At 40.6% G+C, this 27,765-nt stretch overlaps 1 protein-coding gene across 3 annotated transcripts; it reads right to left on the minus strand.

Annotated features, from left to right (window-relative positions):
* On the minus strand, positions 1–27,765 carry LOC101858871 (TAF6-like RNA polymerase II p300/CBP-associated factor-associated factor 65 kDa subunit 6L). Of its 3 annotated transcripts, XM_035970643.1 has the most exons (16): positions 27,638–27,765; positions 21,850–21,969; positions 20,428–20,600; positions 20,032–20,118; positions 18,468–18,618; positions 17,873–17,935; positions 17,299–17,390; positions 14,744–14,821; positions 14,061–14,162; positions 13,376–13,500; positions 12,805–12,937; positions 11,726–11,854; positions 11,048–11,251; positions 9,743–9,913; positions 8,464–8,733; positions 1–4,085 (listed from the first exon to the last, which is right to left on the minus strand). In XM_035970643.1, the coding sequence occupies exons 3-16, from the start codon at positions 20,566–20,568 to the stop codon at positions 3,216–3,218; spliced, it is 2,616 nt and encodes an 871-aa protein (XP_035826536.1). In that variant the 5' UTR covers positions 20,569–20,600; positions 21,850–21,969; positions 27,638–27,765; the 3' UTR covers positions 1–3,215. The 3 variants fall into 3 exon arrangements, with proteins under 3 accessions (XP_035826536.1, XP_005101899.1, XP_035826535.1); XM_005101842.3 differs by lacking the exon at positions 21,850–21,969; XM_035970642.1 differs by lacking the exon at positions 27,638–27,765 and having other exon boundaries at positions 21,850–23,647.

Here is a 27,765-nt window from a genome sequence, read left to right on the forward strand (position 1 = left end):
TTGAAATTGGAATATTTTATTTAAGGCCTCAAAGCCCTGAATCATTCACTTCATGATCACACAGACACAAGCCAAAACATACTCAACCAACCATGGACACTGACATAAACATGACTTAACACCTATTCATCAAACTTTCTCCCACTCGACTCAGTTTCACATCAGATATATATATATATAAATAACATGTAAATTCCATTTGTTCCCATTGCGCACTAACCAGATCAAGTTTCAAGCACATGTGGGCAGACATAACATATGCTTTGGGGGAGGTGGGGGGAAGGGGAAAGAGAATGCATCTCTCCATCAAATCTTCATAATCTCAGGAACAGCATAGATTTTGCATAATCACATTTTTTTGCAAATCCTCTTTTTGTTTGCCAATATCATCTTTACTTTAAAACAGACATGTTTCTGTTCACAAGTGGACAAAGTCTAGGTAGGCTACATAAAAAGAAAAAATACAGAAGGTGAAAAAAAGGATGACCACTATGGAGGCTTTTTTTTCATGTGGACAAGGGAGACCTCTCAGCTTAAGTACAATAACTATGTCTGAGACTCATATAAACACAATCTGATACAGGAGATCGTTGCAATTTTATTTATATTTATTGAATTGAAATGAGAAGAAATCAGGGTTTTTTCCCCTTCATAAAAGGGTAGGGCTACTCTTGAGACCTTCACTGCATACACAGTATTAAAAACCTGAGATAAAAATTTATTAACAATTATTAACATGACTTAGAAATGGAGAGATAATTATATAGGCCTTTTGATTTATGCTTAGTGTGGAAATGGTGGTAATCTTGAAAATATACAATATGAAACAGATCCTTAAAGTTAAAGCAAGGCCTTTGTATTTGTTGACCATTTTTTTCCAAACCTGGCAAGAGTGTTCACATTCATTATAAATTTTCATGCTGTAAAATTTTGTGATAGATTTCCAAGGAAAATTACTGTGGGACTTTTCCTGACCAAAATATGTAGTTGTGCTCCTAATTCATTTTTCATATATGCAATCAGTTGTAAATTAAATAATTGCTGCCATTTCTTACTGTGTGCAACTTTGTATGAGCCAAGACTTCTAGAAAGTTTCGTGCAAATAGAATGAAGATAAAAAGGAGCAGTAGAAAAATAACTCCTAAAAAAAATGCTGTTCTGAGAAAAAAGCCCTTCCACTTGCACTACATGTAAGAAATTTTTACATTTGCTGCATGGCCTTCATACCGTAAAACTCAGATTCAACAAAGTTGCTGGTCCTGACCTTCACATTCAATTTAGTTGAATCCGAGTGTTCGTTATACTAAACACGATGAGGTTTTTGTGTAGATAATTAAGGGCACAGAGCAAGTAAAGTAGAGCTGATGTATTCGACTTTCCTAATCAAAAGTAGTTTAGTTTCAAATGAGGCATTTTCGTTTCTTTGATGTCATACTGAAGAAATGCCTGAAAATTCCAGGAAAGTACACCAAACTCTACCAAGCACACACTGTGCGAAAGATCCAATTAGCTCAAATGCACACGTGTCATCAATAATTATCTATGACGTATTGTTTGCCGAACAAGTTGTGTCTGTGTATACAGCATACGGCAACGTTTGATTCCACAGACCAGCATGCATTTCATTACGTGGATCTATTTCAGACTAGCATATCATTGTAATATATTGATCAGTAGCCGGGGGAAAAAACATGACTGTGAGTACTGTAACGTGTTCATATCTCTACTGACCACCGATGTTCCACACTAGGACTGCGTGTGCCCGCTCCCCCTAGACACACGCACCCACAAAGAGTCACACGTGACACGTGTGCTGGCCGCCCCTCACACGCCAAGACACGTGTGTGTGTGTGCCAAAAACGCATGTCTCGGTATGAAAGAAGGTAGTTGATTGGTTGCATAATATATAAACAATAGGCTAAGCGAGGAATAGTTCAAGATGCAGATACCAAGGATAGTTTCCAGGAATAAATAGAATTTGTTGCCTGAGAAAAATGAGCAAAGCCATATCAACGGAGGCTGTTCACCCCGTAAGCGACTACATTGAATCTGAACTTGCTCATTTATGTGTTCGTTGAAAAAGAGTTGTTTTTATTGATTTTAATGAATTAAAAAAAAAAAAAAATGGGGAATCCATCTCTTTTTGTTGAATCCAAGTGTTTGTTGAATTCGAGTTTTCAAAGGCAATCATACTACTATGCAGATACAGAAGTGAATGAACATCACTAACCAGCAAGCAACTGGAAACTCATAATCTACCCCAAAATCAGCAATTTCAAATAACGCCCTTTTCCTTAAAATCAACAAAATACTTCAAATGCACCAACCAAAAATGAACAATCTAGGACCAAACCAAATAGCTAATGTGTCTCGGTGCGTTTTTTCTCCTTCAATAATCTTTACCATTCTAGTCTTAGCATACATCATTTGGCCTGCTCGTGGCCAATTATAAGCACATTGCTCATATCATTATTAGCAATGACTAACCTAACAGAGACAGTGAGCCATTCTGAGTGATCCAAGGCATATATGTCCCAGACACACGCATAACATCTCCTGTCCCTGGAAAAAAATGCTCTTTGTCTCAAATAAGAAGTTCCCTCAGATATGGGACTGCAACTTTGTAAATCACAATTACTTAGAAAGACAAATGGAAACTGACCATTGCATTTTTAAAATCTCAAAGTTCAACGAGGAATCAAAAGTTATTCTTAAAGCATCATTTTATCTTTTAAATGGATGGCCTTGAGCAAAGAGGAAGCCACTGTAACTTGGTATACTTAGGACGAGCTTTTAATATAGCTACATTATCTGAATTTACCAATTAAAAATATTTGTATGTGTATTTTGGACCTTGCTTTCACTGAAACCTTTCAACAAAATCCAATGGCAGATGCTGTGAATTCGTTCGATGCACAGTACACAGTAGGCCTATCAACTTTTAATTTCAAATGGGGGGGAAGAGGTAGAGATGAGATGAGGAGGGGGATAGAAAAAAGAGTGAGCAAGAAAAAGAGACAGAGGGGAAACAAAAGGACAGAAAAAGACAAATAAAATGAGCTTTCAGAAGTCCATTTCTCTATAGGAGATATGGTTCTATGTACCTAGAGAAAACCGTGGTGGGAGGCTCCAAGACAATGTGCTGGGAAAGCAACATTTTTGTAGATGTGCCCCATGATAAAACACTGAGAGAAAACCCACTGACTGTACAGTATTTAGTTATCTCCCTCTGAGGCTGACTCTTTAGGTGTGAGTTTCAGTTTCAACTTGAGCGCCTTGCGGTGTGGGTTGGAGTCGGAGCCACTGCTTTCAGCACCGGGGGAATAGAGCTGAGGAGGGAGACTACCCAGGGGTTTCTCATAGAAGATCTCCTCTGGGTCTGATATGTCTTGGAATCCGGCACTGCCCCCACGTGACTGTCGCCAGCCCCCACCGCTGCCTTTTTTATGTTTGGATTCTTTCTCTGAGCCTGAGGAACTCTTGCTGCGATGGTGCATAGAACTGGAAGGGGGAGGGGGTGGGGTGGAGTGTGAGCCCGACAGGGGCGAGTACATGGGGCTCTGCATGGACGGAGAGTGGTAGGAGGACGGGGTGTGTTGGGGTGTTGCCGACATGGGGTGAGGTGGAGTGGACGAGTGAGTGGACGCACGTTTGATCTTCAGTTTGAGCAGACCTTTGGAAGGGTCAATGACCTTGCTGACTGCTAGACCCTCAGCCGGGCTGCTCGTTGCTTTCTTCATGTCCTCATCAGAGAAGTCAGAGATGTCTGAGTGTGGCGGCAGGGCGGGGTTGAGGCGGGGAATTTGCCGTGGCATTGCTAGGGGTTTGTCCTCAAACAGATCTGAGATGTCCTCGTCCTTCTCTGTGTAGTTGACAGGCTTGCGTCGTCGGAGACCAGCTCTGCTTCGTCCCGCCTGGTCCTCGTCATCATCCTTGCCCATGTCCTCCTCCAGCTTCGGTTTCTTCACTTTGTGCTCCTCGTCTGTGCGCACCCGTCCCTCCTGGCGTTTCTTGGCTTCCATCTTGCGGCTATACTGCATCTCCTCCTCCAGCTGGATCCTCCTCAGCTCAATCTCTTGTTGCCACTGTGCCCATTTTGGGGGGGGGAAAGGAAATAAAAGAATAGTCAAGACACAATCGTTATAATATTCAGACAGATGTACATGCTCCTACCTATATCAGACAATAAAAACTAGGACAATGTTCAGTATACAGTCCTTACTATGACAAGAGCTACATCAAGTGCTATATTTTTTTAAAGTCCACAGTTCTGCACACAAAAATTGCCCAACAGTGAAAAACAATTGAAAAATTAAAAACACCTCAACTGGATTCCTGTTCTTACACTGATTTGATGAACATTTGCAAAAGTCAGGTCGTAACTACTTGTGTGGTCCGGCTGGTCCTGCAAGTTTGAGTGACTTGTACTGGACACTCGGCCCAAGGCTCAAGAAAAAGTACCGAACGATTTCCAATTGTTCATCCGATTACACAACTGAATGAAAGAAGCAGAAAAGACTTCCAACAAAAACTGCACCTGCCTCATAAAAGACTTTCACCCATCCTAGCAAATCTAAACTAAACGCTCTCTTCTCGTTGCCCATCAGCAATGTGAGCAGTGGGAAATCAGAATGCACATGGACATAAAGTATATAGTGAAGAAGTATGAGAACAGCTACATTTCACCAGAAACAGAAGAGAATGATGCTAACATTGAAAAGAAATAGAAAGAGCAGACCACAACACTGTGTCCAGCAATGTCAGCAGAACTTCCAGGAACAAGTCTGAGTGTTGTAGATGTGAAGACGGGAGACTGAGACGTTTTTTAAAAAAATAGTTTAACTAAAAATTTTATGGCACTTGCAACTTTGTTGTTGTTGTTGTTGTTAGCTATCCAGTAGCATCTGAGCGTTAACTCTTCTGCATGATGCCATTCGGTAATAGTTGCATGTTTGTTCTAATTGTTGTCTTGAGGAGTAGAGGCAATTAGATGTGTGGGGTAGCTTGGGAAGAAAACATCTCCTTAAATCAGTTATTTTTGTTCAGAAAAACAGATGATGTTCCACTGTCTCTGAGGGGTAGTCACATAGTGGGCAGGCAGCAGACTGCTTTACTCCTATTCGGTTGAGATGTTGGTTGAGGGGTACATGTTGTGTTCTAAGTTGGAAGATTATGGATTGATCTCCCCTCCTCAACTCATTGATTGGATCTTTGACCAGTGGTTTATTCAGGTGGTCATAAATCCTCCTTCCTGTCGTACCTGTGGCCCAATCATTCATCCAATCTTCCTTGAGGTTTGACTTGATCATTTGGCAGCAGGTGGTGTAGTTCGTAGGAATTTCAGGCTGAGGGAGACTAGCTCCTTTCTTTGCCAGAGCATCAGCTCTTTCATTTCCCGGTATCCCAGTGTGGGCAGGAATCCATTGTAGGACTACTCTGACGTGGTGCCTACTTATCAAGTTATGTAGACTCCAAATCAAATGCAATATATCTTTGTTCACATCAGTCCCACTCTCAAGTGTCTCTAGTGTTGAAAGGCTGTCTGTAAATATAACGATGTCTGTGGTAGCAAGTGGGTTAGTGTCAAACAAGTAGTTGATGTAGTTTGCTGTGTTGGTGATAGCCTGTTGTTCGGCAATGAAATTGGAGCAGAAGGACCCGCTGGAGTTGAAGACTTCTTTTTTTTCCCCCACTGGGCAAGTTGATCACTGACCCATATCCAGCGTTGATTGTTGCCTTAAAGGCAGATCCATCAGTGTATGAGTGGATCCATGTTGGTGGATAGGAATCAATTGTTTCAAGGGCAGAATGTTTTAGTGCTACAGGATATGTGTTTTTATTGCTCTTGTCCAAAAGTGTTTTCCTAATTTCTGGCTTTGCTATGGTGAGATGTGGTGGAAGAGTTGAGGGAACTCTTTCCAGAGGTTCTCGTCTTTCAGGGAGGTGATGTTTTTCTTGGAGATTGAGAACAGTGTCAAGTACAGAATTTGTATTTTTTAGTCTTTGATTAGGTTTCCACTTGTCAACAAGGACTCTATTAGGGTAGTTATTTTCTAGCCTTTTAGATATTTCATATATTTCTAAAGCTGCCCGTTTTCTTCGAGTTTCTAATGGCTCAATATTTGTGTGGATTTCACAGGCCGCAGTCGGTGAGGATCTCATTCCGCCAGAGATAAGACGAAGAGCTTGGTTTTGGATGGTGTCCATTGAGTTCTTTGAAGTTTTACTGCAAATGTTTTGTAGAACAAGATTATAATCAAAAACAGCTCTGGTATATCCCAAATAGAGGCCTCTCAAGGTGTTCTTGTCTGATCCCCAGTTGGTACTGGCAAGTCGTTTGATGAGATTAAGTCTCTTCATAGCCTTCTTCCTAAGGTTGTTGGTGTGTTGTTTCAGGTTGAGCTTGCTGTCAAGTTGTACTCCAAGATGCACTGGGTTATTCTCCTTTTTCAAGTTGGTACCATCTATTTTGAGAGGGATTTCTGCATTTGCAAGGTTATAGCTTCTCGTAAAAACAGAGTAGACAGTTTTTTCGCAATTTACTTTTATCTTCCATAAACGGCAATAGGTTCCTAGGGAATTTACACTTGCAACTTTAAAAGGTCATATATGAGCTGAATATTTGAGAGGTATTACTAGATACTAGAGATCAACATACAAAGAAAAGAAGGAGGAGAGATAAGGAAGATAGATGTTTGACTGGAAAGATGGAGCAAACCACACCAGAACATCTACCAACCATCCATGGAAAGTGTTTATATGACAAGCTCTTTAAAAAAACTAACTCCAACACGATGAGACAACTGTTTTGCATAGGGTAAAATCTGATCCAGCAGAAAGCGTACAATCAAAACATTAATGTTTGAAAGATGAGAAAACTGACAAAACCTGTTAACAAGCCATTTAGCTTATTGGTGCGATCATCAACAAACAACATGACATATAAAGTGATAACACAACCCAACAGTCAACATAAAACAGTATGTTGGAACACAAAAAAAGCAGTGTGTCAACATGACAGTAAAAAAAAAAACCCAACAAAAAACAAATCAACGTAAAAATAAAACATTTGAATGACAAATTAAGTGTATGTCAACCACAAAATAAAACACACCCCGTCAACATGAGGGCCATAAAAAATAACAACACATCATTATGGCATTCCATTAACACACCACAGTATCGGTCGACATCACCATCACTTCAGTTTTCGACATCTCTCTCCTCTGTCAGCTGCTGAACACATATGGAATCAGTGATCTACACATACATTACACATGCAATATAGACACCGTGACACACATACACTACACAGGAGATTTGAACAAATTAAATAAGTGAGGCATCACGGTGAAATCATACTCTCGTCCGTTTTAGCATAAATATTTTTCACCTTATCAAGCTCCCGTAGAATCATTACACTGAAAATTTCTCTAGATCTAGACAAACTTGCAATAAAAAAAAAGTTCCTTTCTGATAGCGATTGTCTGTCTAATAAAATCACAAGCCAGTTTACTTGATTGACTCGCAGATTTTCCAGCCGCAACACTCCGAAGATAGACAAAGACTGAGTGAATGAAAGAAAAGAGGAAATTGGCACAAAAAAGTTCGATATCATGGCCAGCCAGATTCTGATCAATTCCCAGGTAAAAATGTATTGCCGATTACTCCGAGATGAATGCTAAGGGGAATAATGGCTGATTACAGGAAATGTGCAATCTGGCAGGTTTTTTCTATTACATTAATTTATTGTTGAGAGAATTACCGAAAATATCTGTGACCGAGCCTTTGCCACGGAAGCCTTACGCTATCGCACTTTTTCACCGATGGAGTTGATAATGATTGGGGAGCAAGAACGGAACTGTCGGAGAGAATGGATTTCCGTAAAAATATGGAAGATAGGAAGCACATCACACAGATAGCCCATGAAAGAACTTACAACACACAAAATGGGTGATCCACTCACTCACGCAACAAAAATGATCTGGACACAGACACACTGTATATTTACACACATACAACACACATGAGAATGAACTTATACACATTATTATATTGGTGATCTACATACACACACACAAAAAAAATATGCAAACAGGCACACCAAATAAATCAGTGGAGTCGTGCTGGTTTACAATTCTCAAATCTCCAGATGAGGTGTTTTTGAACTTGGATTGGTAAGAAAGTTCTCTAGGCTTTCTCCTTCCTTTGCATTGTCCTATAAGAGAAAGACATCAAATTTGGAGGTCCTGCCTCATAAAGACTGTATATCCATTAGAAGGGGCATTAAAACCCATTCCATACTACTTATGCTCACACTGCACAGGCGCACTATACATACACACATACTATGTGCATGTTCAGCTCTATCTCAAAATACAAAGGCAATCTGTTCTATAGCACATAAAGGATCTACACACACAGTACGACACTCCTCTTTCCTCAAGCAGTGCGTGCACTCACCTCTGGCTTGCTCCTATTCTTATTGAGTTCTTTGATCTGTTCTTCCCACTCCTTCCGTCTCCTCTCCTCTTCCTCCCGCAGACGTTTCTGCTGGTCAAGCTCCAGCAGCCTTCTCTGTTCATCCTCCTCCCTCTTCTGTCGCTTTACTTTTTCCTCCTCCTCTTTCTTCTTCCTCAGGATAGCCTCCCTGGCAAGCCTTTGCCTCTCCCGCTTTTCTCTCTCTTTTTGTTCCACGAGTTCTCGTTCCTTCCTTTCTTGCTCTAGTTTTTCCTGAAAATAATATCAAATGCACACTTAAGTTGAGGACAGCATTGTAAACCAAGAGCCTGACATACATATCACATGTACTTTTTCCTCTTCCCCTATGTAGAGTAAGTGCTACAGCTTACAGACAGCAGAGGTGATGCTGGTTTTAGCTTATTTTCAGTAAGAGTTTTACAGCACTTGCAGTACAAATAGGTTATAGAAGTGCTGAAGATTAGAGGTTTTATTCGAAAATAAACAAAGAAAAGGAGGAGAGATTAGGAAAACAAATGTTCGATAGGAAAGATGGAGCAAACCATACCAGAGCACCAGCCAACCACCCGTGTGATGTGGGTGCCTTGCAGGGTACAACCCCTACAAAACCCCCCGCAAATACACAAGAGTAAAGTTTTGGAAGCCCATGGTGCTATTTTTCAATAGATGTATGAACATATAGTTTGCCTGAAGTCAGAGGCACAGGAAAAAACCTATCAACTTTCTGTAAAGGAACAGCTTGGAATGCAGGGGTAAACAGTGAGATAACTCAGAGGGAAGAAAGAAAAAAGGGAAACAATCTATCAGTGATTCCTTCTACTGATACCTTTCATACACCCCCCCCCCCCCCCCCACACACACACATGAATAGAAGGGGGGAAAAAGTAAAACCTGTCAGTGGAAAGCTCCTACACCCGCTCTCTCTCCCTTCCTTAAAGACACCCCCCCCCATCTCTCTCTCTTTTCTTTCAACTACCTCCAGATAGAACTGCTTACACCCCCTACCCTCTGAGCACTCAACATACACCCTTGCTTTTTTATCTTCTCTTTCTCTTTCCCTCCTGCCCTTTCTTTCTCCCTCCACAGTCCCCCCCCCCTCTTTCAGCCACCTACAGATAGATCTACTTGTACCCTCCCTCCCTCTCCTTTCCAAGCACTCAACCCAGCCCCCCCCCCCTTTTTTCCCCTTCTCTTCTCTCTCTCTCTTTCGTCTCCTTCCTTTTCTTTCTTTCTCCCTCCACAGCCAGCTGTCTTCACCAACCTCAAGATAGATCTGCTCCATGAGATTGTCCAACAGCTCCTCTCCGCTCTTCCCTGTATTAGCGTCTCCGAGCTCCACCCTCTCCTCCCTTGGCATCGGTCGGAACACTTCGTGTGTCTCTACCACGGGCAGACAGTGAGCTAGGGAGTCCCCAAAATACTCATACAGTTCCTGGGAACATCATAATGATCATCCATGTCAGAGATCTACTTGTACTTTTATAAGTATGTCAAATAACAAAAACAGAATAAAATCTGTACACACTAGGAATGGTTAAAAAATATAAAAAAGGACAAAAAACCCTAAAAAATGTCAAAGCTGACCAAACAATTCCAGTAATCATAGATAGCATTTGTATAGCGCAAACCCCCGCTCAACAGCAAGTTCTATGTGCTTTACAATCTCTATCATTACCCCAGCTGACCTGATAGCATTCTAAAACAATCTCAACTTCCTGGGAAGCATACAGTGCAAGCTGCCATTTGTTGGGGCAAAAACACTCACATACAGAAGTACCCAAAGATTTAAAAAAGCCTAGCCTCAAGCAAAGCTGGTGGTTTTTGCAATCTGACAACCGTCTGAAGGAAAACTTCTGAGAACACAGAAACCTTTCTACAGCAGTGGACATTCACTGACGTTTCAGAGGAACTTATCAAATTCACTGAACATATTCATCATTTCCTCCAAAGACAAACGGCAATACATATCAGGTGCTGAAGATTTTAAATGTCTTTTGCCCTCAATGACACAATTCACATCATTTAGGACAAAATTAGAATATTTTAACCCTGGCTGGGGAGCTAACCCAGGCTGAGTGGGATACAGCATCCGAGCAAAAGACTGAGATCCTCGATGAAAAACTTTTCAGTTTGAGAATTTAACTCATGTCTTCTGCATGAGGCAGCAAAGAGCCTAATCGCACATGCTGATAGCCGCTGGGGAGAGAAGCCCACAAACTATGAAATGGCGACAATTCTGTGACCCCAAATACACACAGACCCACTCTGGTCAGCTCTGGCAACGCATGCAATAGGCATCTTAAAATTTGTTTACCCATATAATAAATGAGTGAACCATGCTGAAGAAACTGGGTTATAAAATCAAAAGTAAATAATTGCACTGCTTCTCCTTAAGTATGTTGGTGATATTATGGTTTTAAAAGTGGCAACCTGGTAGCATTTTTCACATAAATCAAAAGGAAACCCATTCATATAATATTTTCCTTTTTTTTTTGCCTTAAGGATAAGAACCATTAATTCCATAAAAAGTGAAGATAAGTGTTCTAAATACAAACAAACTGCAAACCTTATACAGTTCGAACACACTCTTTTGTGGGGATTTCTTTGTGGCTGTGACTGTGGCATTGGTGCTTTCAACAGAGTCAGGGGCCAAAGCTGTTTCATTTTCATCAATGTCTAAGACCTCAGCGACTTCCCGTCTTTCTTTGCGAGCCGTTGCAAGATCCTTAAACAAGCTTACATGCCTGCGTAGAATTTTCTCTGCAGCCAGCTTTGAGAGAAAAGAGAGGGACACATTATTTTAATTGTTATTTTACGTTGTTTTTTTTAAAGCAGTCCAGATCAGTATGACAGTTCCGAGGCAACGGTTTGAATTTGTGGAGGAAGGATAATTTAGGTCATAAAATGAAAATAATGTTAAAATTGTTTACACATAATGAATTCTTAAAGTGTCAAAATAAAAGGGAAAAAGAAAAGGCCAGCAGTGCTTTTGAAACTTTATGATTTACTTCAAAGATGGCAGTGAAAATGTAATGGATGTCTTCCTCAATTCTCTGATCGGAACTACCACTAAGCACGAACACGCAATTCTTCCTTTTTGAATTAAGAAGAAAGAGACATGAAGCAACTCATAGAAACAGAACAAACATTTATATAGACATCTTTTGATCCATTTCTGAACTATGGCCTATCCTGAGGGTCCAAACATAGGCAGGTCTTAACCAGTTTATAAACTGTGGCTTACCCTGAGAGCTCCGTAGACTTTGTGCGAGTCGCATCGGTTGACAATCTTCTCCCGCGCTCTGTCCTCCATGGCAGCCTTGAGGTGAGGCCAGTAGGTGGCCAGGTAAGGCACCACGACATCTTCTACAGCCTGACCAGATGTTACAAAACAAAATAATGAACAACGTGGTATTTGATATGTAAGAAGAGCAAAACCAAAAAGAACTCAAGAAACCCCACTGGTAAAGCTTATGAAGAACATAAATTTTAGCCCCAAAAGAGCAGGATCTTAGATTCCATGAAAAAACTTACATACTTCCAGTCCAGCACCCAACGCCCGTCATTACTGCTGAAGCACAAATACACTCACTACATAGAAAATGTAATAAAGTGAGCATTACTTCTGAAAATCTACTCTCTGCTCACATGGGGACATGTTCAATTGTGTATGCTAACAGACACATCATTTATCTATAGACTTTTTTTTTTTAATAGTAGAGGGTTTTATGGCGCTTGCAACTGCATAAGGTCATATGAGCGCCAAGGAGTAGGTGTCAACAGAGAAGTCTTTACAGGGAATCAGACCTAGACTGCTCACCTCTCTAGCTTCAACAGCACAAGGTGTGCTTCTACTATCAAGGCACCCCGGAAATAGCAGGGCACAAGAGAGTGACAAACATACAAAAGAAGTTGAGGAAAATGACAATAGCAAGGATCAAGAAGGAAAAAGCAGCAGTTCCCTGTTGTAGAACAGGCACAGTTATGAGTGTGACATGAGTCAGCCCATTTACAATTCTACTATGCTTGAACGAGAAATGTCCCCCCTTTGGGAATGGCCTAAAGACACAACAGTCAGTGGCGCTGCCCTGAGGGTTAATAGACTTTCCCCCAAAACTTCAAAACAAAAGAATAGAATACAGTCGAACCTGTTCAAACCCTACCTGTCCAAGACAACCAAGCACTTTCCCCCTTGTGTTTTTCTAATGTTATAATGACATTAAGATTGCAATCTTTTATCTCAACAATGGGTGGCCGTCTTGAGCAATTTCCACTGCACCTGATTCTCTGTGAAAGAAAACGTTAACCCGACTGGCTCCTTACCTTGTGCCCCAGTGCGATGAACGCCATGACAGCCCCATAGTGAGAGTAGAATGGCTTCGAGGTGTCGTACAGAGCTTCTCGTAGGCACTTGATAGTGTTATACCTCAAGTGGTTCTGAGGGCTGTTCCAGCGACTGAGGAACACATCATCAAAGCAAACACTTATCTCAAAGTTCTTCCCTCATGCCCAAGTCATTGAAGGAAAGCAGAACAAGAGAAACACACCACATTTTGAGTATTCAAGAAAGCATCCTTTCAAACATGATGGACCATTGACAAAGAAAGTAAAACCAATATCTGATAATAGGATTGCAGATACAACATGGGATACAGCCGAGAGCTTTCAGTCACTTAAAAACTAGATAAGCAGACTTTATTTTCATTAATACCCTTGGAGAAATAAAAATCAATTTCAGTCAGAAGAAAAGAGATCCATAGTGCTACATCTAGAAAACCCTGGCAAAACAAAACCTCACATAAGACGCTCTACTTCAAAACACAGAAATAAAGACTTGCTACTTTTAGTCGGGTAAATAAGCTCTAATTCCTATTATTCAAACTGTAGAACTTACTTGACAATTTCTGCTAGCAATCTGGCAGCATAGTCTCTGAGCACCCACTGGTCATTAGAAGAGCTGATAGAGGCTGCCAGGGGCTCCAGCACACAAAACTCCACGCCCTGAACCATAGTGGCCAGCTGAGGACAGACACAAGACAGTAAGCACTTGGGGACACTAAAGTCAGAACGAAATGAAACATAGCCTCACACTACACATATAAAAAAATTTATTCTTCTCTATTGCGTCACACTTTAAGTCTGGTAACTATATCATACTGTGCTGTACTGCTCAGTTCTTCCATTGGCCCGTTTTGTGTTTCCTGCACTGCTGAAGAATGTGTTCCACGGTTTGGTTTGCTTCTTCATATTGATATTTGGTTCACTGTACTAGTTTAAAACATTTCAACATGTGTTGTTTGAGTGTTGTTCTCAGTCTGAAGATCATCACTTGTTCCTGATGAGTTACAAAGTCCAGAAGTATAAAAAAGACATTTTTAGAAAACAAAGTGAAAAGAAAAGCCCATAAAAAAAAAAAAAGCTATATCCTTCAATTGAAGAAAAATCATTTTCAAAAAGTAAAATAAAAGTATCAGAAAAAAACCCAAACCCATCTAAATGCAAAATATAGACACAGATTGGGGAAAAAATGCATATAGAGCACAACCACACTGACATCAGAGCAGTTCTGGGCTACTCACATAGGGTTTATGCATGAGGTACAAGGAGCGATTATGCAGCAAGGCACGGATTGTGTTCAACATGGTGGTCAGGTGGCCCATGTCATGGCTCATGTTCTTGATCTGAGGACAAAAACAACATCAATAGTTACTGTGGCATATATAGTTTAATGGTTAGGCTGCTCGACTCACAACCGTTTTATCAAGGGTTTGATTTGCAGTCTCCATCCAATATTATGTCCTTGGAAATGGCTCTTTGTACAAATTTTTCCTCCTTTCACCAAGTTGAAAATGGGTACCAGCTAAGACAGTCAAAGATCTTGTCAGCATATTAGTGTAGGAGTGCTAGCAATGTGGCTAATAGAACTGAATTTTCCACAAAGTTGTGAATGTTTCAGAATGTCAAAAGACTTTAAATCATAATAAATTTAGTTATAGTTTACTTTATATTAGGGATGTTTGCTATATAAATGTAATCTACAATCATTATCATTACTTTATATTTATTATAGTAGAGGGTTTTACGGCGCTCGCAACTATTATCATTACTATTGTAACAAACAGTCAATGATTACAAACAGTAACATTCTCCACTATACTTGACAATAGAAAGGACCCACAATACTATTCCTTCTCACAGAGAAGAATTACTGTTATTTTTAAAGATGGAAGTTCATAATGTGAGACTTGTCTGTTCTACTCACCCCACTAATAACGAAGTTGACCAAGTACGGCAGCATGGGCACAATGTTGGGGTTTCTCTTCAGATCTAGCAATGCTTTCTGAAAGAACACAACAGAGACCCACTGTGTATCAGACTGCAAAAGTACAAACATTCTTTTCTTCTTCGTTCATTTGCACATACACACACACACACACAGATCAAGATTGAACATATCTAACTGGGCAGTAAGAGCAACGCTGGTCTAATTTCATGAACATACAATATGTTCTCATCTTAAATAACATAACACTGGAAAACACGTAAGAAAAGTAAAAAAAACCCCAACAACTCAAAAACTCTCTCCAAAGAACAGAAACCGTCAAGTCATTAAAATGAATAGTACGCCAAATGTCTATTGGGTCCATTGATGACAAAACCAAACCAGCCAGTGACCAATTATGTGCTTGTGAAGAAAGGCTCAATTGAGTACAAAATAACTACCCTGTACGGTCAGTACAATACACTTAAAATGACAGAAATTCCAAACCTGGCAGCCAAAGGAGAAGCCATTAGCAGTCAGATTCTCCTGAAGTAACATCTCAAAAACTCACATAACTTGGTCTTAATAAGTGCTTTATGACACTTGCAACACAATTAGGTCATATAACCTCTGAAGATAAGAGATGTTACAAGAGAGTAATAAGCACCAAAAAAAAAGGACAGGAGATAAGGATGATAGACGTGCGGTAGGAAAGAACGGACAAACCACTCCAGAGCACCCGCCAACCACCCACTCACATGACTTCACAATAACTGAACTTGAAGAGCAATAGACTGTATATAACCATCTCAATATCCACAAGACAACATGCATTTTGTGTTGCTGTCATCAAGTAAAAAACACCTCTCTTTCACGGGAGGAGCTACCCTTGACACGGCGTCCGAAATTCCGTCTCAGCGATCTTTTAGTTAGTCCAGGCCCCCAGTGGTAGGCCATAAAACAGCGGCAGGTGACCTGCAATTTCACGCGTCAAGTCGGGGATTGACCGGGGTCAACCCGTGCACAGCGCTGTCCTATCTTGTCCTTATCAGAACGCGTTTCTTCCCCTAATTTCATGAGCCGTAAAATGATGCTCACTCTACCCTTAGAATCTATTTCTTCATCAATTTCGCTTCATCTACTTCTTCTTGATATCTCATTAAAGTTTCAACAGTTTTCATTGATTCATTTGGGAATAATAACAGTTTTAAATCGTGAGTGTTCAGTGATCGGAAGCACCGTAAATAATGTGATCTCTTCAAATTTAATTACAAATCATTCGAGAATGAAACGTTGGTCTTTATTTCTGTTTTTGCGCGGTGTGATAGCCATCAAATCATATTTTCTAGTGATGTGAATTTTGTTTTTCCAGTACTTTGCAGTGACTGGCAATCAGTTAGTGAATTGTGTTCCTAAGTAAATATTGTTAAACTGCAATGGGTCACACATATGAGAGGCATAGAGAGTCTCTGAATGAACTTTGTCGGGTGTGTTGGTGTTTAAATTTAACTGTCAAACAAAAAAGTATAGAAAGCCCCATTTATGTAAGACAATGGCAGGAGATATTCTCTTGGTTTATGGGATTGATGTGAAGGACGAAAATGAACAGTCGTATTCCGCTAACATTTGTGTCAAGTGTTTTACCGCGATTTCACTATCAAAAGGAGATATGGTGTTACGTCACGTCAATTCATGCCGCAAAAAAGCAGTTGACACTAGTAGGAACATGTGTGCGTTTGACAATAGCATAAATGTGAATTCCTTCTCCGTTTTGTTGGCACCGCTTGGGTGGATGCATACAAAGATCAATTTCAAGCAAACATCGCAAAACACCCCAAGCATACCTCCCTCCAACCCATGTATGCAAGGAACTAACAAACACAATTTGCACAGAAACAAGAAAATACTCCCGCGAAACTGCAAAAATTGAGGAGGCAATAGACTGGAAGCAATATTCAATCTTCTCAATGAAAGATTTAGCCATGTTCACACTGCAATATCACATCTCAAACCAGTCAAGCAGTTTTCACTTCCAGAAATCTTCGTAGCAATCGACAATAACATGTCCGCATTCAGACGCTATTTCCCCGCAAAGTTATCCCAAAGCCACACATTTCATAGCAACACTGTATTCCACACATACAACAACACATGTTTGCTCTCGGGCTTTTAGGAGAACAGGACACAGAAAGCAGCCACCAAGTGATCTCAAAACTGGAAGCCAGAGCACGAAGGATCCCAAACCAGATAGACATAATGCGTTATATTTTTGTGTCGCATCTCCTGCAAATAGCTCAGTAGGGAAAAAACTGCTAAAAAATTACATTTTGCGAAAACTGTGACTATAATTGTGAAAATTCACTATATTAACCTATCTTCATGTTTTTAAAGGCAATTTACCTGGAGAATAAAGTCTTTCTCAATTGTATTCATGCTATTTTTAGACAAAAACTGGTTTATCTTAAAAAATCAGCCAACATAAAATGTGCATAGCCTGACCTAAAATCTGCAAAATCCCTTAAAAGAGAATAGCTTAAAGACAAGTTTAACCCTACCTTCTTGGCCTCTGCTTTCTGACTGAGCAGTGCTTTGGTCATACAGTTGTAGTAGTTGAGATGTGTGGGAGACATCTCTCGGTTGCCCTTCCCTGCTCAAAAAAACAAACAGAACAGTCTAAATCCCTTTTAGAAATACAGTGTTCACGAGGAATAGGTTACTACCTTCTCCCACAGGTCATGGTGTTTCAGTAGTTTTCACATATAGTTTAGACACAATAGCCAAAAACATATTCAGAAAAGAAACTAGACGTTGAGAGGAAGGCAAATCACTAACTTTGCTGAGGTGATTCAGAGGTACGAGAGGCCCCCCCCCCCCCTCTCAAATGAACACACCCAACAAACCACTATTTACAAGGACAAAAACAATGCCTGAGATACATATCTCTTGGTTCTGATGGTCATTGACGACTACACATTGCTTTCATTTTTGAAAAGAAAAGAAAATATTATGTTCATTTTAACAGGAACAGGCGCTCTGAATAAGGGACAACTATCCCACTACATTCAGTCAGAGCTCTTGACGGGAGCCACGTCATTAGTGCATTGTGAAGTCGCATTAGAGCTACATTACCTTGCGAGGCGGATGATCCTCCAGACCAGATCTTAATAGTCCCCTCCACAGCCAGCCAGTGAGCTGCAGACACACAGATGAATAGAATTTTATTTATATAATATAAAAGCATTAGCCCTCTCTCGTGTAGCACGATAGTACAAATTTACATTGAAAGAGTCAATAACCAGAGGGTTCTATAAACCTGTCAACAAAACATTTTTTAGGCTCAACCAGTGTATTCATATGGAACTATCACAGTACAGTGACATTATGACATTACCAGCCAGACTCGCAACTTTCCTCACTTGAAAGGAGAGTGATACAATGGTCCTCCTGTGCAATATTCAGCACCATTACCTAGTAAAAATTGACAATAGAAACAAAACAGATGCCAACAATAAATAGATCAATGTTGTGCATCAAGCATCACTATTAAAGTAGTATAGGTTTCAAAGTCAGTTTCAACTTCACCTAAAAAAGCCACAGGTGACTGGGACTGTTGTAATTCTTTTCATAGAAACAACAAAAATAAGTAAAGCATGTAAAAATGTCATGAAACTTAAAATCAAACAACAAACTCTTCCACTAGAAGCCAAAAAAGTGAGTTTCTTACCTTTAATAGATGGGAGGCCAATGTTTTTCGGCACTGAGGTCCCCAGGGCAATATCACACAGGCTGACCTCGGGGTCATCCACGCAATACACATCCTGGTCCTTCACTAGCCGAAATGGAGCTGGCTCTTGAGAGCCATGTCCACACACCGGCTAAAACATGCAAAGATTTATCACCAGTCAGTGGGGAACACTCTGCAAACATCCACCTTTTAGCACAAAAATCATAATATGACAGCAAAGGTATAGTAAGTTCAAATGCCTACATGAGTATATCTTATTGACTATAGGACTGAATCTGTAAGTCTTGCCCAAGAGATACTAGGCCACACTACTGTTTGTAAGACTAAGTAAGCAAGTCTTGCCGTAGCAATACAGGAGCAAAAACATGCAGATTCTCTTTATCCCTACTTTTGGCACAGGACTGATTTTTTTACCTGCCAGTGTTAGCTGGACTGCTCCGGTTGATGGCTTAGCCCAGTATTTTTTAACTCTAGAAATAGTGTCGTTATGCTTAGATTTCATGAGTCCACAGTGAAAGTTTTTACACAGTTCTTGTTATCATTTGCAAATGCAGTCAAACCTGTGTAAGACGGCCATCCATCGTTAAAGAGAAAAGTGGCCGTATAAGACAGGTGGCCGTCTTAGGCAGGACTGATCAAGATGAAGAAAACAAACCATTCCCATCTGAGGTCCCAATCGAAAGTAGCCGCATTGTTGCTGTTTTTGTTGTTAGTGGTGGTGGTTTGTATTTTGTCTGTAATTTTTATTTTGTTGCTGATTTTGCACAATTGTGACAATAAAACAAAATGTATCAAACGAGGAAGACCGAGTGCCATGTTAAAATAAACACATGGGTCGCCACCACGAACGACACTTCTGTCACAAGTTCATGTTGACGTCCTTTGTTACTTTGTTACAGACTGGGTAAACAGTGACCACTCATCTCACTTACGATTTGTGTATGAGTATGGGTTTTGAGGGATCACATGCTTACCTCACCAGCAGCTGAACATTGGTAGCTATTGGTCAACAGTGGCAGGGGCCTACGCAACATGATCGGTTGGAGGGACTACCTAACAACAACAACAGGTGATTGGATTATGACGGCTCGCCCACAACGCCACGGGCCAGTGCACAATTTATGACAAAATGTAAATGGAGTCACTAAGGCGGCCGTCTTAGACAGGTGTTATTGCTTAGTGTGAAAGGGGTTGTGAGTTAAAATATGGCGGCCGCGGCCGCGTTGGACAGGTAACCGTTTTACACAGTTAAATTATAAAGAAAAAATGCAAGGGGGGGAAATGGAAAGTGGCCGTTTGTACAGGTGGCCGTCAGGGCAGGTTTGACTGTACATGTAATCACTTTGATCAGCAATGAATGCATACTCTTCCAATTAGCTTTCAGAAAATATATAGTTATTGGGCCTTTGAGGGCCCATATATCAATTTTCTCATGAACACCTGACACTTCAGCGAACCATTTCCTCAAACCTTCCTGCTCACTACTATCAACAAGCCCAAGGCATAAATTGCACAGCGTAACAATACAAACAATTTCACTTACCATAACACCAAGTTCTTTAGCTGCCCTATTGAAATCGTCGACGCTCAGTCTTCGTCGTTTTGAGTGTTTCATGTACTGCGTGGCAAGCTGGGCAGAAAAAAAAAGAGCTACAGTGAGAATTTATAAGGTTCAATTGTAGAACATATAGGCAACTCAGCAATAATCAGCATAGACAAAGTAAAACTGATCTGCAAGAGTTGGACAACTGATGGGCAGCTCATAAAGTTCTTAAAAAAATAAAAATAGCTATGCATTTTGTGACTATATCGATTGTTGAGACTGAATGAAGTTCAACAGGATATTAAATTATGTTTCAATTTCTGTACTCTTTATTCGGAGGGCTTTGAGACAAGATAAAAAGAACTGTTAAGAACTAAAAGTGAAGAGCCTATTTACCATAATAACTTGTCGCATACGATAACTGGCATCTTCCCCTAGAGCTGCAGCCGCTTCGTGAGGCACTGGTGACATGCCAGCCTTCTCTGCCATGGCATTTACAGACTCTGCTGTAAAAACTGCGTAGGTTTTTTCCTCCATCTCTTCTCTTTACTTGTCAGATGCCATAAAACCTGAGTGAAAGAAATCAAATATTGAATTAATTGAGCGAAAAAAAACCCCATTAAGTAGATTAGATAGAAAACCAGTACAAGTAAAGTTGAAGGAACAACATCCACACTTCAACCACATTGACCCCTACCATTACCCCCTCATCCATCAAGAGCAGGTTGTTCTATTTAATTTAGACTCACACTAGGCTGTAAGTGCCAGAAAAACCATCTCTACACAAAGCCATATACTCATAGCCTGCAAATGCATGAAGGACTTTGGAGGAAGTATTGGCCCAAATCGAAACAGAAAAACCCAGGGCTTTGAAGCTGAAGACTCTAATATTTTCAAAGGCACTAATCATCAGTAATTTTTATTAGCAAACAGAATCATTTCAGTAACTAATAATAGTAGAAAAAAAGAAATTTAAAAAATAATTTAAAAATAAATATTTGTGCAATGAACCACTGTTTCAAGGTAAAGGCAGCGTGACTTGACCAATGCACAGCATACTCATACATGTGCGTCTAGCAGTTGATCGAAAAAGTCAATATAAGAAAAAAAATCCAAATTGTGAAGCAGTGAAGCATCTCCTCTACCTGGCACGACTTTATAACACCTCTGGAACTGGGGTCACACTTGACTTTCAGTTCCCAAGTTACTCTAATAAAAATGACTCAGCTCTAGTACAGTATTATGGATGTATATGAAATGTCATCCAACTGTTTTGAATATTTCCCAAATGCCATTATAACAGTTTTTATTGAAGTAAAACATCTAAATGGAAATAATCGATGGGTTAAAGAAAGCATAATATGTTTGGAGAAAATTCAATAGATCTTTGTTTATATATCTAAGTTACTTTGCTCACTAGTATACTCGTCTACGGTCCTGAGGAAGCAGATGGGCTTTGCATATATATTTCTCTTCCTGGGGTTTGAAAGTATAACATGAATAGCTCGAATTCGTCGTGATCGGCCTCAGTTCGAGAGATCTGTCGTTCGAGGGATGTGTGAAAAGTGTTATGGCATCGGTTGAAGTTGAAATGGACAGATTGAGAATGAGAAACACGATGAGCAACACATTCAAGTTTGATCGGTAATGAGCCTACCAGTACCAAGACAGTTTCATTGAACGGGTCAGTGAGAGTGGTCTTTAGTCTGCACCAATCGATCGGTGCCTTTCCAAATTTTTCAAAATATTAACAATTTGATAGGATAAGCATATATCGTAACAGTAATCAACAATGTGATGACAACAATGCAGCCGTACCCCGCCTCTCCCACCAAGCGCGCAGTCTTTTGAGAAGAGGTTTGGGGCGGATGATTGTGTTATCCACAACCCTTTCTCTTGCCCGCTCCACACAAACCTAAATAGCACAGCTAGCTGCTTCTGTGGAGGGGGGAAGGTGGTATTTTACTGACCTTGCCTTTTTCTGACTTGTAAAAATATTACGACTATTATTTTGTCTTAAGTTCACCTCACAGGACATTGACTTTAGACTTCTATGACAGTGCAATTAGTTTGACTATTCTTTGTTTGTGTTCAAGTATTGAATAATTTTCTTTTAAAGATAAAAAAGTTAAAAAAAAGAGACTGCAGGCAGTTTGATTGACGTGTGATTTTGAGTTTTCTGTGTTCAACCTATACGTGTAATGTACACGTACTCTCTTGCATTAAAGCTCATTCAATCTCATAGAAACATCAATGTCTCTTGTCATGGATTAAAAATGATTAATTTGTACTTTCAAACCTGAAATGCAGTTTTGGGGGCTAAACTACAATATTTTTTGCTGCAGACCACATAACAACGGCCACTAACATCCTCGCAAATAATTGTTTTCAAGAAAATATTAAACCTAATTTTGCAAAACATCAAATTATGGTGAAATACAGGAAGGAAAGCCCCCTAGAACCCCCAGATTTATTATTATGTAAGGGGGCATGCCACCCCCCCCCCCCCTTCCCTGAAAACCCCAATTTAAAAAAAAATAATAGTGAAATGATTACGCAATTGGGCCACTTGCAAAAGTTGGTTTAAAAACATTCATATATCTCAAGAACTAATGATTTGCAGAGGATTATAAAATCAAAATTTGTGTTTAAGTAAAACAAAGATAAAATAAAAGTGAACAAGAAAAGTGCATTACACTGGATATCTGAGTTTGAAATGGGTCCATGAGTAAATTAACCCCTTCACTGCTGATCTATATTTCCCGCCCTATGCTGACCTTGTTTCCAGGAATAGCACACTAATGGGTGACCCTTTCAAAGTGCTAATTAATTACTCAGTGGTAATGCATCAAATGCATAACAATGTCTATATCATTTTAAAGGGAAATGAAGGAACAGCGATCATCATCAGCAAACATTTCTTCGATAGCTTGATATGTTGAGAGCATACATCAAGGGTGATCAGCCATAGCTCGAAGCTAGAGTGAGACCCTAGACCTCGGAGAGAGAGTTACTGTTCGGTGACGCTATAATTCACGCTATTTCGGTCATTGTTGGTCTAGCTAGGGCAAACTAAAGCTTTCAGGGAAGCCCACTCTCGATACTAAATTGCAATTACCGGCTGAGTAGGAAACGAAACAAAATAGCGATATTGCCCGGCATACACTGTATGTCTACAGTGCAAAGGAGGGCCCGATTTATGGAAGTACACCACACGCCGTGAAACAGTGAAGCAGTTAATTACCAAAAAAAATGAAACTAGGCCTAAATACCCATCTTCACTCATGGAAAGAGTTCATCCTCCAAGTTTTACATTTCACTCACTAAATTTAAGTTCTATTTAAAACCAACATCTAATCTAAAAAAGTGCAGATCTAGACCTAGTCTCAGTTTAGACCTATCTAAAGAATTATAAATTTTGTTTAAACTTAACCCTGGTCCTGCGGGGGCCGGGTTTATGTTGCCCGATAAGCCTATTTCTACACCTGGCCTTCGTTCCAATCCCTGGCTCAGTGTACGTGCGCCGAGCATCATTCCCGTTCAGTTTGGGTCCCCCGCATTCACGGAGCTCAAGTGCGTGTGCATCAGTCCGCTTGAGTTTGTGTGCGTTTGTGGCCTACTTCTAGAACCGCCTGCATTGGTTCGTAACCGAGGCATATGTCTCATTCAAAACATGCCAAGTTGGTAGCTCTAGATGTTCGTCCAATGAAATTAGAACAAATTGACCCACTTAGATATGAGGAGCTCGAAAGGATACGTCAGGAAACAAGACTTCCATTTTTCTATACAAAATCTTTCAAATGAGCTTGATTTTGTATGAAATGATACTGCATAAAAAATAAGCTTGTTTGATAGTTTTGAATATCATTGAGCACGTAAAAAGAACAATTTGAGAGCAAAACATTCGGAAATTGACCTTATATTATCACCCTTCGAACCCCAGATCATTCATAACAACAAAAACGTCTAAAAAGGTATTCGAACTGACGTAAATACTTGTAATGTCTTATCAGCTTATGAGAGGGGGTTATTCATTTTGTAACACTTTATAAATAAAAAGCTATAAAAGACAGAGTGTTATTTTCATCATTAAGACACTCCCATGGATTCATGGCGAAAACACACGTTTCCATGCCTAAACGTAAACCTATCTTAACGGAACCTCCCCGCTCCCCCCTAGTTTTCCTCTTTAATTACCTGTATAAAACGGAAACTTGTTCACAGAGGAAATGGAAAGAAAAATCCACTCCCTTTCGAGGATTTTACCCGTCTAAGACAGAAAATTCTTTGCCCGCTCAGCCCTGATTTGAAACAAAACTCGCAAGTTTGGTTCTCCCGGCTCTAACCTGACTCTAAACTTAACGCTTTTCAACCGGGCAAGGAAGGGGAGGAGGGGTGCAATTTGAGGGTATATGTTACCCCTTCTATGTGAGCCCTAAGCGATGAAGATGTGGTGCAGGTGTGAAATCTCACGAGTGCCAGTGAAAGTGCTCAAGTGGCGCTCCAGCAACTGAAACTTTCATGGTTGCCTGAGGCCTGAGATGTGAAATTAGTTTGACCAATGCCTGCTGCCCTGATCGTACAGCCAGCGGAGAAAAGAGTTCCTCGAGTCGTATGGTAGTTAAGGGTGGTTGGTTGACTGTGCTTGTTACATTGACGGGTGGGGCTAAGGTGGAAGCAAAGAAGATGTTCAAACGTACTATTTAATAGATCAAACAGTGGTCCTATGAAATGGAAGCACTGGTGGTAATTGGAAAGTTCAAAGTAAGACTGACACATGCCATTATAAGAGAGGATAGCAGCAGTTGAGAGGTGTGAAGTTTTGACCACTTGTAATTGCTTGCCGATCAAGCGACCCTTGATCCCACCGGCTGGGCTTTTGACCCCCCCCCCCCCCCTTAAATTCCCCTGTCTAATAACAGTCGAACATGTGTAAGAAGGAATCGCAAGGGAGCCAGAAAAAAAATCCGTCTTAGACATTTTCTTGACTGGAAGTAGAAAATCTAGATCTAAATCTAGATCTAGAAAAGAATCTAGATCTAGATCTAGATCTAGATATATCTAGAGTACCTGGCCCAACCCGCGACCACTTGTCGTATTTTGCTTCTCAGCGGTCTCTGTCAGTAAAATAGCTCAGGCAATCCATGTTCAGGGCCGCTTCAGTGTGTCAACTTCCGGTTTATACTGTGATATCGTCAATCATTCCAAAACGTCATTCGCAGATTTTGCATTTTAACATGTTAACTCTTATCCTGCGTCTGTGCCCAGATGCGTATCTTATCAGCAACCGATTACGTCGGACGTGCCGGGCAGGCCGCCGGGGTCACTCAGCGTGTACTGTTGGTGTACAGCACGCGCGCCGGGAAATGTGTGTTTTCGCCATGAATACCGCGGGAGTGTGTTAACCGATGATGAAAATAACGCTTTATCTTTCATAGCTTTCTATTTATAAAGTGTTACAAACCCATGAATAACCCCCTCTCACAAGCTGATAAGACATTACGAGTAGTTACGCCCATTCGAATTTATAACCTTTCTGGACGCCCTTGTTGTTATGAACCTGAGGTTTGAAAAGGGATAATTTAGGTCAATTTCCGAATGTTTTACACTCAAATTGTTCTTTGTACCTGCACAATGGTATTCAAAACTATCAAACAAGCTTAAATTTCTTATCAGGTAGTATCATTTCATACAAAATCAAGCTCATTTGAAATATTTTGTATAGAAAAATGGAAGTCTTGTTTCCTGACTATCCTTTCGAGCTCCTCATGTCTAAGTGGGTCAATTTCTTCTATAATTTCATTGGACGAACATCTAGAGCTACCAACTTGGCATGTTTTGAATGAGACGTATGCCTCGATTACGAACCAACGCAGGCGGTTCTAGAAGAAGGCCACAAACGCACACAAACTCAAGCAGACTGACGCACACACACTTGACCTGTGTGAATGGGGATCCGACTAGGGACCCGAATGATACGTAAGATGATGCGCTGCACGTGCGCTGAGCCAGGGGCTACACTGATTCGGGACCAGAACATACGTGAGGTGCCGAAATAGGCTTATCGGGCGACATAAACCCGGCTCCCGCAGGATGAGGGTTAATGCTCTGCCCTTGGCGCGACCGCATGCCCTCAGCGCGACCGCATACGGAACAGGGCGCGACCATGCGCGCACAGATATGACAGGTGCAAGAAAGTTGTTAGTACACCATTTAAAGGTTAGAAGTCTAGTAAAATCATTTCTTTATCAAATTATGATGAAAACAATTATTTTATTAGGTAGCGTCAATTGCCACCGAGTGACGCGGTGGCAATTGACAAAAATTGACTTTTTGTCAATTGCCACCGAGTGAAGCGGTGTCAAGTCTGAAAACAACATTATCTTTAGCATTAGCCTAGGCGATTGTCAAGATTCCCGCGTTTAATTCCGATGTGCGTTTTTCATAGCCTCAGGTATGTTTCGCTTTGGTCCCTAACCCTAACCCTAAGGGAACCCTGACCGACCCTAACCCTGACCCTAACCCTAATGGTTAGGGTTAGGGTTAGGGATCAAAGCAAGGAGTTTAGAACTTACTTTTAATCTCCTTGGATCAAAGCGAAACATACCTGAGGCTATGAAAAACGCACATCGGAATTAAACGCGGAAATCTTGACAATCGCCTTAGCCTATACTTATACATAATGTGTGTCTAATGAAATGGGTCAATTTGTTCTCAACTAATTTCATTGAACGAGCATCTAGTCTAGAGCTACGGTACCAACTTGGCGTGTTTTCAATGAGACGTAGGCCTAGATCTAGGCTAGCCTAAGCCTACACTTTGGTGTAGAACCAACACAGGCAACGTTATATCGGGGAACATAAATCGGGGGACGGGGGTGGGGAAAAGACACACACACACACACACAAACACACGACACAGAGGGACAGAGAGGCGAATGCACAACACCGAGCACTCAAGCACAATAAGCTAGATCTAGCCTACCCACCAACGCAAAAGAGCTCCAATTTACTCGGTGGCAATTGAAAGTCAATTTTTGTCAATTGCCACCGCGTTACTCTGTGGCAATTGACACTACCATCTTATTAATAATAACAGAGGGTACAGAGACAAGTGGTCGCGGGTTGGGCCAGCTACTCTAGTTTAATAACTGAAGAAAACTTCTCTGAGAATCAAGAATGTTTCTGATAAGCCTTTCACTTCGAACTCGACTGCTGCACTAGCAGACGACTGACATTCTCGGAAAAGGATTGACCAAAAGTGGAACTAGACAAGGCACGTAACTCTAATAACACAGATTGCACACGAGCTGCACAGAAGGAAAAATGGGGAACTGGTCCCGCTCAGGGCATGGTCGCGCCAAGGGCGAATGTCTCTAGATCTAAATCTAGATCTAGATTCTAAAATATCTACTGGCTGGAGACTGGAGACAGCAGAGTATAACAACAAACAAATTATTCATGTGAGTATGTATCTAGATCTAGATTTTCTAGTCTAGAAATCTAGATCTAATATCTAGATAAAGATATATAGATATAGAGATTCTACATTGGCAGCGAAGGATACAGAATATCATTTCAATGAGTCCCTATAAATCAACACTTACAAAAGTCCTGCAAATAAACAGCTGAACTTAAAAAATCAAAGCTCTTCTCTTTGTGTTAAACGAAAACACAAACTTATCATGATCGTATTTGAAGTACGGAAGATGCGGGCGTCCATTATTGTGGCAAA

Source organism: Aplysia californica, unplaced genomic scaffold (assembly GCF_000002075.1).
Source record: "Aplysia californica isolate F4 #8 unplaced genomic scaffold, AplCal3.0 scaffold00300, whole genome shotgun sequence".
NCBI lineage: Eukaryota > Metazoa > Mollusca > Gastropoda > Aplysiida > Aplysiidae > Aplysia > Aplysia californica.